Source organism: Plutella xylostella, chromosome 10 (genome assembly GCF_932276165.1).
Source record: "Plutella xylostella chromosome 10, ilPluXylo3.1, whole genome shotgun sequence".
NCBI classification, from domain to species: Eukaryota; Metazoa; Arthropoda; class Insecta; order Lepidoptera; family Plutellidae; genus Plutella; species Plutella xylostella.
In genome coordinates, this window is record NC_063990.1 from 10801138 (window position 1) to 10819335 (window position 18198).

At 37.8% G+C, this 18198-nt stretch overlaps 2 protein-coding genes across 3 annotated transcripts in view; one reads left to right on the forward strand and one right to left on the reverse strand.

Annotated features, from left to right (window-relative positions):
* Positions 1-332: 332 nt before the first annotated feature.
* LOC119693622 (telomere-associated protein RIF1) lies at positions 333-14847 on the forward strand. The gene is made up of 13 exons (XM_038117459.2): positions 333-445; positions 794-1044; positions 1422-1658; positions 5149-5399; positions 5692-5942; positions 6073-6608; positions 6814-6980; positions 7214-7457; positions 7659-7842; positions 8412-8629; positions 8723-11953; positions 12040-12864; positions 13181-14847. The coding sequence occupies exons 2-13, from the start codon at positions 796-798 to the stop codon at positions 13478-13480; spliced, it is 6693 nt and encodes a 2230-aa protein (XP_037973387.2). The 5' UTR covers positions 333-445; positions 794-795; the 3' UTR covers positions 13481-14847.
* Positions 14245-18198, reverse strand: part of LOC119693623 (patched domain-containing protein 3) — a 35982-nt gene continuing 32028 nt past the window's right edge. For both annotated transcript variants that reach the window (XM_038117461.2, XM_038117460.2), the window contains exons 9-11: positions 17269-17481; positions 16669-16878; positions 14245-16424 (exon numbers count right to left, since the gene is read on the reverse strand). In XM_038117461.2, coding sequence (XP_037973389.2) covers positions 15336-16424; positions 16669-16878; positions 17269-17481 — 1512 coding nt within the window. In that variant the 3' untranslated portion in view covers positions 14245-15335. The remainder of the gene's footprint in view (positions 16425-16668; positions 16879-17268; positions 17482-18198) is intronic.

Below are 18198 nucleotides of genomic sequence, written 5' to 3' on the forward strand. Positions count from 1 at the left end.
AACGCTCGGGAATACGACCGTTGCCGAACAATGACGAAGATTTCTATGCGCATTATCAATTTTGGGGAACTGTAACTACTTATTACTTCCATCTATCAAACGCCTATAAAATCTGTCAAATTTCGATTCAAACACTTGTTAAACAGTGTTTAAAGTTTTTTGTGGCAGTACAGTTATTATATGCACCTGAAAGAGTCACGCTACAGTACACAACTAAATAAAAAACAGGTTTGTGTATTTGGTAGTCAGAATAAGGAGTGATGAATGACTTTATTATTTTATTGTGGCAACACCGATAGAAACGTCAAAATGTCAAATTCATCAATTCAACTGTCATTTGTTCGCGCCAGAAATGCCGATCGTCAACATACTTTGTGTAAAAAGAAATAATATTAAAGTGCTTGAATAACGGTTTTTCATTGTGTAGTGGTATTTAATTGAACAGGTAATGTGAAAAAAGTTATTTATCATTGTATTCATACTAAAATTTAGTGTATAACGCCGTAATTTGGCTCCTAACTGTATACTTGACGCCATGGCCTCTCTGTCGCCATCATCGTGGTCTCTTTTTGTGCTCCGTTTCTACAAAAGAAAGCAAAGTCGCTTGTAATTCTATTGATAAATTGCCCCGACAATTTGCATTCGTCTCCCTAGTTCCTATCAAACGAAGTTAGATCGGCATTTTTAGTATATTTTAGGTTCTATTTGTGCTGGTGAAAGATAACAGTATCTAGCAATAGGTACGCAAGTCAGAACAGGTTTACCTTATTTAAAGCATCGTGTTCTTTCTCAGCAATGCCTGAACAGTCCGCCAGCATAGATATAGAGAAAGCACTAGACATTTTAGAGGACTACACCTTGACTTCGAATCAGTCAAGATGCCAGAACTACCAGGTGTTACAAACGGCGCTGGATACAGGAGAGAATGTCGCAGACGCCCTGCTGAGGAGACTGCTAGCCGTCTGCGTCCACGACCTGAAGGAGGACATGAAATATGCCGTCAACACGCTGAACGTAATCCATCTGATTTTGAAGAAAATTAAGGTGAGACTTTTATTTGGTTTTAATTATAAAAGATGCCTTTGTTCAAAATCTTGTATGTAGGTACTTTGAGCATGTAGGTTACCCTTTTCATGTGTTGTTTATTTTGGTTAGAGAGTAACTAACACTTATCCAGAGATAAAATACCTAGTTAGTGAGGTTATAATTTTATTGAATAATTTTTCAACAGTTTTGATAAAACATTACTACAAGCAACTTGTGTATCTAGTGACTAATAGACACACTTCCAAGGTATGTTTGAACACTCAACAGACCTATCATAGTATAGCATAGCAACCCTCTTTTTCAGTTGATAAATACTTGTTCTACATCCAATGCTGAATGCATGTGACTCAAATTCTTGTTACTTCTATTTCTAGGCAAAACAATGTTCAGCCGTGCCAGAACTCACACAGTCAGCGTTAGCAATACTACACATAATCAAAACAACGGCTCTGATAAGCAAAGTGCAGACTCTGCAGTCACTCTGCTTCGACACATTCCTTATGTACCCGGATGAGACGTACATAGAGATTGTAAATGATCATGTGGACGAAATCACAGAAGTGGTCAACCTGTACTTCCATCAGGGAATTCCAGTGAATCTCAGGTTACTGGTATGTATGTGTTATTTGAGTACACATTTTAATTGGACGTAGTTACGCAGAAAGGACTCAACCCACACAAACCTAGTTCTGAGATATAGACGTTTAAAGTTCTAATCGGTATTCTTCAGCAATGAAAAGCATCTTATATGTGGAAATTATCTTAAATTATGCATATTTATTGTTATTTTACTATTGCAAATCATGGTGTAGCTGTAACGAATATTTATTGAGTTATTAATGAAAATATGCACTTGGATCCTTTCTCCTAAATTGCTTTTTCTATGCAAGCAGGGAAATTCATCGTTTCGCAGAAAGGATCCAACCAAATATTTATTTTTATAAAATATTTTTTTAAATAACAATATGGTTTTTAAAGTAAAATATTTATATTGTAGACACAAGACATTACTTTTTTACACAAAATAAAAATTATATATCAAAAGTAAACCTATTATTAAATAATTTATATTGAAATGTAATCGGAAACAACATTTCACATCTATATAAAAATCTAACCGGAACTGTATTCCCAAGCGCAAAACTCTGGATCAACTTAACCGATTTTGATATTTTTTTTACAAAATAGAAGCCTACGTTTTTAGTGAGTATCTACGACCCGTTTGTATCCCATAATTTTCTGGATAAAGCATTTTGACGGAAAGCAAACCTCATAGAAAAAAGTTGGGCATGAATAAAATTCTAACCGGAAATGTGTTCCCAAGCGCAAAACTCTGGATCAACTTAACCGATTTTGATATTTTTTTACAAAATAGAAGCCTACGTTTTTAGTGAGTATCTATGACCCATTTGTATCCCATAATTTTCAGGATAAGGCATTTTGACGGAAAACAAACCTCATAGAAAACAGTTGGGCATGAATAAAATTCAACCGGAAATGTGTTCCCAAGAGCAAAACTCTGGATCAACTTAACCGATTTTGATATATTTTTTTACGAAATGGAAGCCCACTTTTTTAGTAAGTGTCTACGACCCCTATTTATCCCATAATTTTCAGGATAAAGCAATATGAACATAAGCAAACCTCAAAGGATAAAGTTGGACATAAATAAAATTCTCTTTTACTCTAACTTCACTTCATCATCCTCGGTATATTGCAACTATCCTCCTTTTTATGCCTTCGTAGGATATCCGTCGTTCCCTGTGCTTACCATACGATCGTTGAAAAGTGGGATTTCAGCGATCGTATGGTCCGTATCACTTCGACTTTACTTTGTGGTTGGATATTAAAATTTATGTCAAGATGCAGAATAATTATAAATCTCATAATCATTAACCATCATCACGACCCGTCACATCTCCACTGCCGAGGCATGGGTCTCCTTCCAACGAAGGAAGGGATTAGGCCTATTCCACTACTCTGTCCCAGTGTGGGTTAGTGGACCCCAACACAAGCAAGCTTGTGCTGACAGAGTTGACGGGTAATTGGGCAACCCGACTGTCAGATGTTTTCAAGCCGCCCGAAGGTCTCTGAGTAGGCTTAACGACTGCTATCGATTTTATTATAATCATAATGATTACGATTATGCTTCTTGACATACATCAAGATCTGGATATACAAGATGCTCCTGGTTTATTGAATCTGCATCCAACTCCTCAGATGCAGACTGGTTTAGATCTTTAAAAACTTCGGCAATGTGGTCATACCATCTACTCGTAACAAGTCGGTCTTCCATAGTAACAAGGAGATATCCTGGGGTTTGTTGCAAAGTTTATTTGATTCTTTCTATAGATCCTTCATGGCAGCCGCTGTTTGTTTTCTCCAAGATATAGAATCAGACTAACAGCGTTGGTCCTTTTTTAAATTACGTTTGATATTTTGTTCACAAAGAATGGTAGTCTAGTTCGATGTTAAGTCTTCCTTGGAGAGTTGATCATATGCCATGTTCCTTTAGACATCCATTTTTTCTTTAAGTCTTCCTTGTGCCTTATTATTTCTTCGCAACTTTTTTAAAACATGTCTTTAATGCCAGTGCAGTTATCTTTGATTGAGGCGGGTCGCCCACACTTAGTAGGTTGATGGTATTTGTTGTGGATCTGGATACTAAGTTATCTTCTGACTTCTGGGTCCTGCAGCTTATTTACAGCGACATCTTTGGCAGATCTTGTGGCCTGCTTCTGAGCTCCCGCTATCGTCAAGCAGATTTTTCCAACAACTAAGTGGTGATCACTCTTAACTTTAGCAACCCTTCTTAAGTATTTCTAACATCTAGAAGTGAATGTCTTCATTTTCGAATAATCAAAATGTGGTCAATTTGGTTCCCGGTCCGACAGTCGTGTGAGAACCAAGTCACCTTGTGACATTCCTTTGGAGTTACCACCACCGAAAATTAGCCATTAACAATCCTTAGGCATCGTCGCTCGCTTATCAAATCGGGCGTAACTTGTATGAATCTGATAGATGTTTGAGACTCTAGCGACGCTGCTTATGGATTGTTAATTGCTAATGTGACTTGCCCACACTAACATACGGTGCCGATACATGACGATGACCAACGAAACTGTGCACCGAATCAGAGTTCCACAAAGAGCTATAGAGCGAGCCATGTTAAGTATTTCGCTTAGACGTATTCCCAACGTAGTGATCCGTCAAAAGAGGAAAGTGTTCAACGTCGGTATGCGGGTCCCCGAACTGAAATGGGAGTGGCAGGATACTTGGCTCGTGGGGGGACGTAAGGTGGGAAAATGCGGTGACAGAATAGTGGCCAAGAGACGGAACAAAAACAGTTTGAATCCTTTCTGCCAAATAAAATTTGAACTTTTTTATTAAAAACTTATATTATAAGAAACAACTCAGACAGTTTGAGTCCTTTCTGCTTAATACAAATTGTCTTTTTTCAATGAATAAGTATTTCTCTAAAACGACTCAGACGGGTTGAGTCCTTTCTGCTAAATAAAAATTGTCTTTTTTTAATGAATACGTATTTCTCTAAAACGACTCAGAGCGCTTGAGTCTTTTATGAAAAACTAAATTTTTCATGGTTTCATAGGGAATGCGTTTCTGTAAAAGGACTCAAACAGTTTGAGTCCTTTATGTGAAACTAAAAAATGTGTGTTTCATACAATGTGGGTTGGTCCCCCACATCAAAAAAGTATGTTGTAGTTGGTTTTTTACAGTGTTTGTTTTCTTGACAGGTAGACCCTACATTAAATAGCATGTTCTAGTATATAACTCAATTTTGACGAAGTTGTGGATTGAGGCCTTTCTGCGTAACTACGTCCAATTAATGTGCTACTTATGATATTTAATTAATTTATAAATGCTAGCACTATTTTTAGGTTGACAATCAAATATAAATACAATCTTTGGATTGGTTTCCTATCCTATGCACTTACATTGAATGTATTATGGAAAAACCTTAAATAAATGATGCATTAAGTTGTAAAAAGTTTGTTTCACTACAGGGAATAAATGAACTCTTTTATTAATAATGCTGTATGTATGTTGTTGAACCAAAGTAACATTTCCCAATCTTTTCAGCCCTTCAACATGCTTCACAAAACACTAAAAACATTACCACCTGAGAAAAAAGCAACCTTTGTAAAAGATGGCCTAAACCTTTGGTTTTCTAAAGTCATCCCGACAGTCATGACTCTCATTCCGGCTCACCATCAGACCATGACGAAGGCACTAGATGTGCTGGATATGCTGGTGGAAGACTTAGAAGAGATTGAGTATGCAGAGAACACACAGTGGCAGAATATCCTGGAGTCCATTTACTGTGCTCAAAAGTAAGACACTGATCAAGTATGTTTGTTATGTTATCAACAAATGCCTATAATTTTGGCATTTGGGGTGCATGAAAGCCTCCGCGAGTGATGTATCAAATATACCTTCTGTACCCGTTCCACCTTGGGCATTCAGCAACAGACAACTAATCTGACTGCTAAATCTCTCACCATGGTGGCAAACTCTAGTTCAGCTCAAGTCTAGAAGGAGAAGACACCTACCTACCTTATTTACTCTATTGATCTTAATATTTCAATACCTCATATTAAATTCCCGTTATCCTCCATCACCTAGGTATCCCGCAGTCATGAAGACGCTGCTAGAGTCAGGCAGCGACAGCTGGTGCCGCCTGTGGAATATCTTCGTTCGGCTCCTCAAGCAGCAGATCACAATGAACAAGAGCAAAGTCGGCAGTCCCATCAACTCCATGCTCCCGGTTGTGGAGATGGCCTTCAAGATGGACGTCCAGAACCGGTGCCGAGCGTTCCACTGCTGGAGCGTGCTCATAGATAACTTCTCCACAGAGCTCAATGAAGCTTTCATAGGTATGTTTGCGGCAGCACATGCTGAGTAGGTAACCTTTGCGAATGTTTTAATTTTATATACCTCTAAATATTTTTTTCTGTATCTCTTAATACTGTTTCGGCATTTATGTTATTTTACTTTCTTTTATAGGAAAAAGACTGAAACTACTCATCATACCTCTGAAGTCCAACAACGCGAAAGTGGAAGAAACAGCCATAGCCAAATTCGACACTTGGTGGCATTTGATCAAAAAGTTCGAGCCGCGAATAAGCAAGCACTTTGACTTGATCTACATCCCATTCCTGCATTTCTGTTTCGGTAACCCGAAGAATGCATCGCTGATGATACCTGGGCAACTATCTCTCAAACTGAAGAAGAAGTCTGTGGAAGCATTTGTAGAAAGCACAGGGCATGTGGACTGCGACAGTTGCATTTCTTCGTCGTTCCCTCATTTGGCGAATCGGATACTTTCTACTAAACTGTTGAATAACTATTTGACGGAATGGCTGCACGCATTGAAAGTAGTGGTTAAAGTTGTTGGTGCAGAGAGTTATAACGCAGAGGTGGGGTCGGAACAGATGCGGTGTATGTGGAAGTCTCTACTGGAATGCACTTCTAAACTGCCTGATGATTACCAGAAAGTGGTTGTTACGGAGTTGCTGACTTTGTTGCTTCAACTTGTTCAGGTGAGATTTATTGCTACTGTAAATAATAGTTTATTACATCTTATGTCTACGTTTTTTCAACTATACGTAAAAATATATACATATATTAAGGGTCTCTTAAGAGTCTCAACAAAGATGCTGGATTGGACATCAAGATGGTAATCAACATGAACCTAACTAAATTTGAATCAGTCTGCCCCAATTAAAAAATACATTGCCATTTCAGGAATGCAAGGGCGAGAAGGGTGTACAGAGTTTGGTATTCGACACCATCATACCCGCCTGCTTCGATGACGACCAATCTAGAAGTCTATTGAATTCCAAGGATGTGCCCAAAGACTGCATCGGGCCTTTGCATAGGATACTAAAATTAGTCATGAAGAGAAATACTGGGTAAGAACACATTTCTTTCAATGAAACTAAATTTCTACTATGCTACCACAAAAAACTTTAAACATTGTTAAACAAGTGTTTTATTAAACTAAATTTGACAGATTTTGTTGACGTTAGACAGTGCTAAGCAATGTTTAAATACTGTCGTAAGTTTTTGTGGTACGGCCCCTAATCTTTAGTGTGTTTTTAATATGGTGCGGATTTCATATTTATAACTGAAATTTTGCTTCCAGACGCGACTCCATAACTGCACCAGAAAAACTGAAGATGATAACAAACGCAATCATAGAGCCGGCAATAAGCTCTCCCAACGACACAATACTATGGCTACTGAAGGAACTGCCGACCAATGACAGCGGCCTGGCTCTGTGGACCGCACTCATGGAGTCTGTGATCGAATGCGACAGTGATATCAGCCGGGAGAGTGTGAGGAACCTGCTTCTATGGCCGTTGGAGCATATGCAACACTTCAAGAATGTAAGTTTAGATTTAGATTTAGATTAAGTTTAAATACATATGTATTAGCTTTAAAGCTAGATGAATACATTTCTTTTCTTCTGATAGGTAGGTACTCTTCAACTATTGTAATCTTTTGGATCACTAATAGTATCAGTAAAAACTTAATTGTTACTTTGTAGTGGATCATTATCTTAAAAATATTATTTTACTATCTTTCAGGTACAAATAGCGGCATCAATGTGGAACACCTCCTACACTGAACTAAAACCCAAGCTGAAAGAAAGCACCATGAGTCAAGATATATTGATGATTCTCATGAACAAAGACAAAGTTCCATCCAGCAACTTGTTTTTACTGAATGCTTTGTTTCAAATAATGAAGGAGGTTTGCAGCAGTCCAAATAGTAAGTCAAATTACCCTCAGTTTCGGGTGAATTAGTGTATGTAATAGTCAAATTTATATACATTAATTATTTACAGTATAAAAAACAACAACCGATGATTAGAAAAGGCATGCATAAATCATTCCACCTTCGAGTAAGTGATGCTCTAGACTCGGCCTGAGCCCCGCTCACTGGAATCTTGATGACAGTACACCCCATCTACTGGACATTGTAAAGCCTTTGAGACATTATTGACATGCCAACGAAATTCTTACATCAAATTCATACAGTATTTATTCAGTAAACGCTCATTGATAGCTGTAATTTTAATCTTTATTGTGTAGTCGATGTAAAAGTTTCGTTGCGTCGATAAATATGCTCTATAATATTAACGAGTATGTGCTGTTAAGCTTATGTAGATATTCTAAGGGCATATTTTATAGATATACCTTCAATGAGGCAACTCAGGTTCAGCTCACAACTCTTGGCGGTCATTTGATGATTCTTTAGTAATATGAGGTTGTTAATCAAACGAGATACAACAGAATTCACCCCAAAGAATAGATGCTAAGTTATGTGTTTGCTTTCAGATAAAGACTGCAAGTTTGAAGCGGAATTATTAGTGAAAACATTGGCGGGAGTGAAGGACGCAGAGTTTTTCTCGACGTCTGCACCAGTCATAGTGGACTCGATAGTGTTGATGCTGACTAAAGCGAGTAGCCAATTAGATACTAAACTAGCTGAGTATGGCTTGACAGCAGCAAATTCTACATTAAAACTGTTCGTCCACGCCAACAAAACCGCACAGGTGAGGCAACTGAGGCACTTTTTAATTATATTTCTCATATAAGTACTTGCTTGGATACCTACCTATAACTCAAATATTTTCCTTCTTTTTCAGAAGGACTGTCACATTCATTTAGAAAAGCTATTGAACTCGATGAATCTCATGTTTAAAAGAGATGCTTTCGTTAAGTTTAAGACAATCATATTAGACCAACTGATTGCCTGCCCCACAGTATTCAACAAATATCAGTCTGTGAAAGATTCGGCATGTTTAGTGCTAAAACAACTTCTAAGTAAGAGTAAAGAAACAGAAGTCCCACTCTACACACTGATCCTAGAAGCTATAGCTTCCATCCAGGGTAATGAAACCAATAAAAAAACTGACAGCCCTAAATTCACATCACCTAAAGTAGCAGCTAAGAAAAAGAAAAAGGAGCCAAGTATAGTGAACACAGTAGTAGAAGATGGTGAGGAATATGTTGTTGTTAAATCTAACTGGAAGTTTAACCCTAGAAAGTTAACTGAAAATCAGAAAGATAAGCTTCAAAGAAAACGTGATATTCCCGCTCTTTACCAAGACTTGTCACAATCTCAAGACGAGTACCAACTGGCTACTTGGAAGACCGATTCCCAGGACGCCTCTACAACAGCCAGTAGTAACAGTACAATAACTAACAAACCTCAAAATGACAATAACACATCCATTCTAAAGAAAATGCAGAGCTCTGAAGTTGTACCCAAGATTCTAGAAAACATTCTCAACACCGACAATACCAAAACTAATATAATTGAAAACAAAAAAGACCAGACTGACAAAGACAAAGTTAATGATGACAATAGATCTCCGAAACAAAATAAAATATTATCTCTATCAACTCCTAAACAACCGAAATCTCCGAGAGTTTTATTAAAAGATAGGGTGTTTCAAAATGTTCGTAATTTAATAGAGAAATCGTCAATGAGTCCTGAAGGAAAATCTATATCTAAAACACTCAATCAAACCGTCACTGACACTGTCAATAAAACCCCAACTTCTAAACCTATTGAAGAAAAGGCTGCGCAGGTAAATTCCGCTCCTCCAAAAATTGTTGGTGATAGACCTGCTCGAAATAAGAGAAAGCCTAAAAAGTTTGAAGAAGATTTCGAAGAGATTCCTTTGAAAAAGAGAAGAAATTCGGTGATCTCTGATTCGCAGAATAATTCCGCATCTTCTTCCAATGAACCACAAACGGTCGACACAGTGATTAATTTAGATGCCGATATAACCAGTACATCTACTAAAGTATCTCCTATAGAGACCAAAGCTATAAAAGAAGTTTCGCCAAATGATTCTTCCGCATTGAATAAGGCTGTTGATCCGGATGAGACTAACTGCGATGTAATCGTAATCGATGACCTTGATGAATCTGTTCCAAATACTGTAGAACCGAAAGTTAAGTCAAAATATCCTGTTACCGAACCAGAACCGATAGAAGTCAAATGTAATGTTGTTGAAGAAAGTGACCAACCACTGAAGGAACCAATGAAGGATGACAAAAATGAAGTTACTGATTCTACTAATGAAGAAAACTTAAGCCAACCAGAACTAACAACTCCAGTACTAGACAAATCAAAAGAAACCGACAAAGCTAAAAGTACTACAAAAAAAGTTAAAAAGTCTAGAATAGAAAAAGAATTAGCTATTGATACGGTGGAAGGACATCCATTCCTTCAGAAAGAGAAAAATGAGAAAAGAGCAACAAGAAAGTCCTTACTAGCTACTGTTACAACGAGCAGACGAAAAGCACTGGCTGAAAAATTAAACAAAATGTCTCAGTCAGATTCTAAACTAGAAAGAAAAACCTCAAAGAAACTAGACAGTCAAAAAACTGAACAAAATGAAAAGAAAGAAGACTATGTGAAAGAGCTGTTTAAAACTAAAGATAGTCCAGAAACATCAATTTCCACAGATGACTTGCCAATGTCGGAAGATTTTATTGAAAGCTCTCAAGATTCTACACTAACTACAATTTCAGTAACATCAGCTAAAGGGTCTGCTAAAAAGAAATCTAAACTTGACCTAGGAAATCTACAAGGTCTTAGCCGAAGCAGAAAATCTGAAACCCAAAGCTTGTTAGAAAACAGCAGTGATTCATCGTCATCATCGATAAAATGCAATCAAGAAATTAAGGATGACATTGAATTCTCTCAAAACAAAAGTGTACCTGAAGAAAACATTGCGAATAACCTGACAGCTGATATGGATACAGAACCAATAGTGGAAAAAGAGGCGAAGAATAATTTAACATCAGATATGGATACCGAACCAATGGCAGAAGAGGCAAAGAATAATTTAACATCTGATATGGACACAGAGCCGATGGAAGGAAAAGGAGCTCGAAGTTTCATTGACCGTGTTCCTGTGGGGGATAAAGAAGTCCCAAGTTCTGATGACGTCATCATTATAAATGATGATCCAGAGCTTATTCCCATTAGTTCGGATGATGCGTGCATAGTATCAGATAGTCAATGCACAGCCAGTGCCGATACTTTGCCCATAGATCCGAACCAATTTTCTGGATGCAGCCAATCAATTATTGATACTCCCATAGATGTTGACACGAAAAAGAAGCCAGAAATAATCATAGAGACTCCAGCAATTGAAGAACCCAGCTCAACTACTGCTGATGCTATAATTGAAAACGACACAGAGGATGGTCTATCTTCACCATACAAAGATGACGAGCAGAGAAATCAAGATTTCCTCAACAGTACACAAGAAATATCACCTATCAAAACCATGAGCCCAGAACCTAACGAATCTACATCTCCAGATAGAAGTAATGACTATGTAGTCATCAGGCTGGCATCACCCGTCCAATCGAACGGAGAACCTTTAGAGAAGAGTGGGTCACCTGAAATCTTCACAGAAGATAAAGTATCTCCCGATAAAAGAGATTTATCACCTCCGAGAGGAGAAATGGCTATTATAAACAATACTAGTCCTACTTCGTCTTTATCACTGAAGAAGAATAGGCCTCAGGTAAGGTCGGGCGGGCGGGCGGCTCAAATGCTGGGCCTGTGTGTGCCCGACAGCCTTCACAATCTGAAAAATACGGAAAGAACTCCTGACCCCGAAGAACATAAAAAGACTGCTTACAGCACTCCCGCTAGAAGAAATCTTCGAATTCTAAACAACCTTGGTGATAATACCGAAAGTAATACGGATGACAGCGAGGATAACAATGAGAATTTCCTCAAGTTTAAAAGGGCGTTGCCGTCTTGTGACTCCAGTCCAAGTGTTCCTATTCTGAAAAGAAAGCTGGTTGATATAACTGACGAAGCTACTATGTCCCCTGCTAGTAAGGTAAGCATCATCTACTGTTCTGCTTTCATAGGTCATGTTTTATTTTTAAAATACTTAGTATTTAATATTATTTTGTTATCTTTCAGAGAAAGCGAGTAAGTTTCCATGACCCGCCTGTGTCAACATCAATATGCATACAGAAATACATTGAACCTCTCGGCATGCGATCACCACAAAGCTCCACCGTCAAGAAGCAGGACAGACCAACTCGCCAGTCCACGATGAAGTCGCCTAAAAAACTGGAAAACATTTTCAAACTTGACACGGTCCCAGTTACTCCAGAAGAATCCCTCGAAGCCAAAGAAAACACGCCTTTATGCAGTGATGACGTAGATATGAGTTCGCTAGAACAAACACCAGCTGTGGAAATTGTGAAGACTAGTGATCTTAACGATACAGACCCCATATGCCCTGAGTTACTCGCATGCACTAATCCTATCAGCGATATTGCTTCAGAGTTATCATCCCCTGCCATGAAAGTTTTACTAATAAAGGAACTAGAAGGAAAGATTAATACTATTGGAGATTTAGCTAAATTGACAGAGTTGGAAGTAAACAGACTATGTATAAAAGCTCCAAAGGTGAAAGTAGCTAAAAAGGTTTTATCTGACTACGCCGCCAAACAACCTGTACCTGAGAATATTGAACCCAGTGAACCAGTGCCAGTAGAACCAATGTCGGATGCTACAATTGAAGACTTAGTGTCCTCTGTGCCTGAAATAGTACCTGGTATAGATATGCAAAGCCAAACCGATGATCTGAAAGTGAAAGACGAAGAAATGCAAACTGTTAATGTTTCGGCGACGGTAGAAACACAAACGAGCAAGGTTTTGAGTTTAAGTCGCTTGGTGCAAACAGATGAATCTGGAAGTAAGACTACAAAGGATATCATCACATCCTGTTTAGCAGAGGTAAGAATTTATTTAAAATCATGTTTCCTTATCTCATGATCTTTCTGAATTATAGACATTTTGTTCTTCGCAAATGTAATAAAAACCAAATACACTAACCCCCTTATTCATAAAAAAGTTACAGAACGGATTAACTATTGAACTGTTTTGTCACTCTCTGTCAAAGAACAAATTGTTCTCTGTCAGAGAGGGACAGAACAGTTCAATAGTTAATCCGTTCAGTAACTTTTTTATGAATAAGGGGGTAAGCTTGTAATATTGTTTAGGTTTTTATGTTCATGGAATTACTGTATTAATTCTGTTTCTTTTTCCACAGAGACCGGACTTCGTTGACCAGCTAACCAGCCATCTAGACGACGCATCCAAAACAGACCTAGTTAAAAGCTTACCAATAAAAACGGTTGTTGACTGCATCCAAGAGAAAATTACCTCTGTAAGTGACTCCACACTCGTACTAGAGTCAGTTTTGCATAAACAGGAGGCTATAGATGTAGAGTCTGGTAATACCAGCACATCTTTTCTACAAGAATACTTGTGCAAGCGGTACCAATCAAATGAGTTAATTATGTTTTGCAGTGAACTGCTTAGAAAAGTACATGACAAGTCTACATCTTAATGTAGCGTTATTTTACTCAAGATTTATGTTTAGGAATGAACTCCACTGTTGAGTATGTTTGTGATATAAGTTGTATAGTATGTATGTGTTAGATTAGTTGTAATGTTTGGAAAAAATATCCGGGGCCACATTTGGTTTGGTTGAATTTGTGTTAAGTTTTGGCTTCGCATTAAGTTTGAGACATTCATTATTTATTTCAGCGTTTGCCTAAAAAATTATGCCTTATTCTGCAAAATAGAGAATCGTTCAAAATTTATTAAAGTATTCTTTTTATAAATTATAGGATTTACCTACTGCTACTTAGCTCAAAGTATATTTAACTTCGATTTACCTCTTGCCATGGAGGACGTATTTAAAGATATATTTTGTACCTTACTTATGTAAAAACTAATAAATCATTCAAATCGTACTGAATTAATAAATCTTGAACGATTGTTGATTAATTCAATCTTTGTCTATCGAATATTTTCTTTATAATTTTGTTTATAGGACTTTTATTTTTTACTGTGCCTATTATTTGTATTGGATGCCTTGTAAAGTGGACAAGGATGATACATATTTTACTTTGATATTATGTGTCGTTCGATTTATATTTCGTATTATTTTTTTATAATAATTACCTTTAATTTTTAACACGGAAGTGCTATATTCTGATCCTTAATTATTAATTACAATGTTCAATGTATGAAATTATTTCATCTTTCAAAAGTAAGGGTTATATTTGCTGTAATAGAGCAGAAACGGGTTGGTATAAAACAAAATAATTTCTTATCAAAACTAGTTTTATTGTTATAAAACAAGAATTTATTTACATCACTCAGTCGCGATTGACCATCAGTCACATATTTACTTCACAATTCAGGCAAAGTATATAAATATTAGTATTTACAATGTAACATTGCCTCCAACATGTGAATGGTTGTATCCATAATTTGAAGTCTACAAATTGAAGAAAAATACATTAAAACAAATGTATATTAGTTGTATTTTGGCTTATGTCTTATCATTATCACTGTAGGGATGGCAGCTAAACATACAACTAATATTTACAAAGAATTGGCTAACCCTAGACACACGTTATGTTAAAGCTCTATTCAGTAAAACCACATATTAATATTATATGTATTTAAATATACAGTGTTATATTTACACTATTTATGTAAATTTAATAAAAACTTTCACCCATCCTTATTAGAACGCTAAAATATCACTTGGTATTTAATATGATTTAGCATTTAAGCATTGAAGCTGCCATTTTGAGATGTAACTGATGCGATAGATAGAGTGCCTAACAAGGACATTATGACTGATTTGTATTTTAATTAAGTCTTAGGAACTCTATATTTAAATAAATTATTGAAAATACATTATCAACTTTTATTTACTATTGAAAGTCAAGTGATAAGTTTCCGCAAGTTTGCATTGATTCAGATACTTAATTGTAGGTATATTACATAATTTTGTGATGGTAACAAAAACCTAACTAACATTATTATTTATATTTTAAATCTGACCCACTAGAACTATAAACTATGACTTACCATCTGCTTATGAATAAAAAAATTGCCCTATATTTGCCAATTAGGGCGTTAGCCATGACTTGACTAAAATCTAATACATAATAAAATTCGCAACCCTTTACTTCAAAGACGGTGACTTATAAGGCACACCTTAGTAAGGCACTGACCAAATTCTTACTCATCTTTACATACAAAGCTAAAGAGTCATTAAAAGAAGTTAAATTTTCTACTAACTCAACCTTAACATTATAAAAAAAGTGTGGTAAAATAATACCACGTCACGTATACTTTGGTCCATATTGAGCACTCGTTGGTATCACAGAGGTCGGTCGCCGTCAAGGGAACCTCATTTCGGCGACGTAGTCTAAATGTTCGAGGTTGTGGTGCGAGTTGGTGCGTCGCGGCGCGCGGGGCCGGTGCAGGTTGTGGTGTGAGTGAGTGCGCATGACTCTGTGTGTGCTGTCTCGCTCTCGCTCGCGTCGTGGCCCGGCGTCACTGGACTTCCTCGCGGCGCGCGCCCACTCCTCGGCTGCAGGGTTCCGTCGGTTCTCAAAAACGCGCCGATTGTCTTCATACCGCTGCGTCCTCCACTCTCTATCCTCGGCTCCGTATAGATCCAGCTCCCCTGACGGCTGGAACTGGCTGCCTGGAGCGTAATTCGACCTTTTCCAACCCTCATCGTAACTTTTACGCCCGTCGGTCTCCCCTATTTGTCGTCGCTGCGATTGGTTGGAGCTGCTCTCGCTGGTATCTTCTCCCGAAGTCCCGATGCCCAAGTCTTTGTCGTCCCCGAATATCTTGTAGACACCGTTCGGGCTGAGATTTTTGCCGTTAAATATCTGATCGTTGAGCACCAGCTGAGGGTGTGGGATGCAATACGGGTGTGGAAACAGCTTCTCTACGTTGGACATTTTGATTTCCTCCTCCTGTTTAGTGCAGGAACCCGGCCCGAACAGCGACAGCAGCACAGGAAGCAGGAATAGTCCGTGCATGGCGCCGAAGAATATCACCATGAACACCATCTTGAAGAATACCGAGAAGATGTAGCTGTCGGCCAACAGCAGAGCTATCACTCCCAGTATGGTACTGAACGATCCCTGGCATATCGGTAACCCAAGGGCATACAAGCATTCGCTGACTCGTTCATTGGAAGACTTGGCGGTGGACGCCATGTAGGCGTAGCAAATGTGCGCAGTGAAGTCTACGGAGAACCCGATACACATGATGAGATTGATCATAGATATGGAGTCCAGGTTGATGTCCCAGAGAGCCATGTAGCCCACGACGCCGATCTCGATAGAAATGATACTGAAGGCGACCCACAGAGAGCAGAGGATGTTCGGGATGAAGATAAATGAGGTGATCATCATCATCAAGGCGCCGTAGCAGAGGTTTTGGATAGATGTTGGCTTCACAAGCTCGAACTGTAAAGAAAACAATACTGATAAATTGAGGGTAGTTAAAAAAAATAAAGTAAAAGTCGCAAGAAAAAAATATTATCAGTCTTGAATCATACAGGGTTGCAAGTGGATGCGCCCAATGTTTGATATGTGATAAAATCATATGTAAAAAGGTGTAAAACAGATATTATTGTGACTAGTGAAGTGATAAGTGCAGTAAAACAAAGTATTGTGACTAGTGAAGTGATAAGTGCAGTGAAACACATACCTGATCGAAGAACACGAAGTATGGATGAAAAACTGAGGCGTTTAGCGGTGAGTCAGCGACAACTTTTCTTAGCGCTTTCACCATTTCCTTTTCGTGGTTTGTTCCGCTGATGTTGATGGCTTGTATGAGGAACCGGGAGGCGATGATCCTGTCTCCCTCATCGTTGAATTTCACGTCCAGAGAGAATGGATTCGCTGGGTAAAGCCATAGCTGGAATTGAGAACAATAAGTTTAACATAAAAAAATACAACTTAGTATGCGTATACAACTATATATTTTTACCTGATAAGCTTACAACATTATTTATGAAAGGATGGCGGGGTTACTGTAGCATACATTCTGTGGCAAGGTATTGTAGCTTTTTATCAGATTAAATATTTTTTTTATTATTTATTGATTATTAGTTTGTAAATCTGAGAGTTGAGATCTTTTGTCTTACTTTAACTCAATGGTTTCATGAAACTATAAATTACCTACCTTCGTTTCGTTAGTTACACATTTCTCCCCATATTTTATGTATGTTAGGTATCATTTAGGTAACGTACTCGTAGCTAGATATACGTATAGGTCAGTAAAAACAAAAACAATAAATGATCTCACCTCTTTCAAATTGGTCAAGAAGTCAGCTTCGTTATCGATGGTCACGTTCAAATAGTCATTATTCCTCGACACGTAGTTGACGAAGGTCCTCAGCCAGGACTCGGTGTACAGCGAGTTGGAGATGTAGGAGGTGTTCTCCAGCTGCTGGGTGAGGAGTTCCACCTGGTCCTGCACGAGCGGGTCGGAGTAGTTGTACTCGCCGGTTATTACCACCTGGGAAATAAATAGTTAATTGTTTGTCAATAACAAGATCTATAGAAGACAATTCGTAAGATACGATCACGTGCGGTCTGAAGATGTGAGTTTTGCCCTAACTAAGATTGTTTTTTGTTGTTTTTACTTAAGTAAATATTTATTAAATATTTTAACTGTCTTAGACATCCTGTATGTAAAATATGTGAATGGTTCTTGCGCACTATCTATTCTATTCTATTCTGTTCTGGTAGGGGGTGAAGTTCCTGTACGTGGCTTTCTCGAGTGGAACCTAGCTCCCGAGTAAACTGGACATGCGCACTATCGGATCGAGTATAAATTGTCTCGTGTGGATCCTGCTTCATATTTTTGTGATAATATGGAAACTGTAGTGTCATTTTTGCTACAATGGCCGTATTTTTCCTCTTATGCAGCACTTTTAAATTGTATTTAATCTGTATAATGATCAGCATTATCGGAAAGCGAAGATATCAATAATAACGGCAAGAAATTAGCACGTGTTGGTAAGTTAATAATGGCAATTGTAGATATAAACGTGTCTTGCCATTATATCTCTACTTTGGACTTTGTAGTACAGTTTATAAAGACTATCGTTAGATCGATTGTAAAAGCGGTATTTGTAAAAGACAGTTATATCGACGGGAGCAAAAAATCTACGCCAGAGCAAAAACGGCAACATTACGGTATCATAGCCAACAAGACAATAAGTACAATTAA

Bases quoted from the DNA above. Each gene is read 5' to 3' on its own strand.
- LOC119693622 (XM_038117459.2), top strand. From the start codon at position 796: ATGCCTGAACAGTCCGCCAGCATAGATATAGAGAAAGCACTAGACATT. The intron at 1,659-5,148 runs GTATGTATGTGT...CAATCTTTTCAG, and splicing joins CAGTGAATCTCAGGTTACTG to CCCTTCAACATGCTTCACAA. The intron at 12,865-13,180 runs GTAAGAATTTAT...CTTTTTCCACAG, and splicing joins TCACATCCTGTTTAGCAGAG to AGACCGGACTTCGTTGACCA.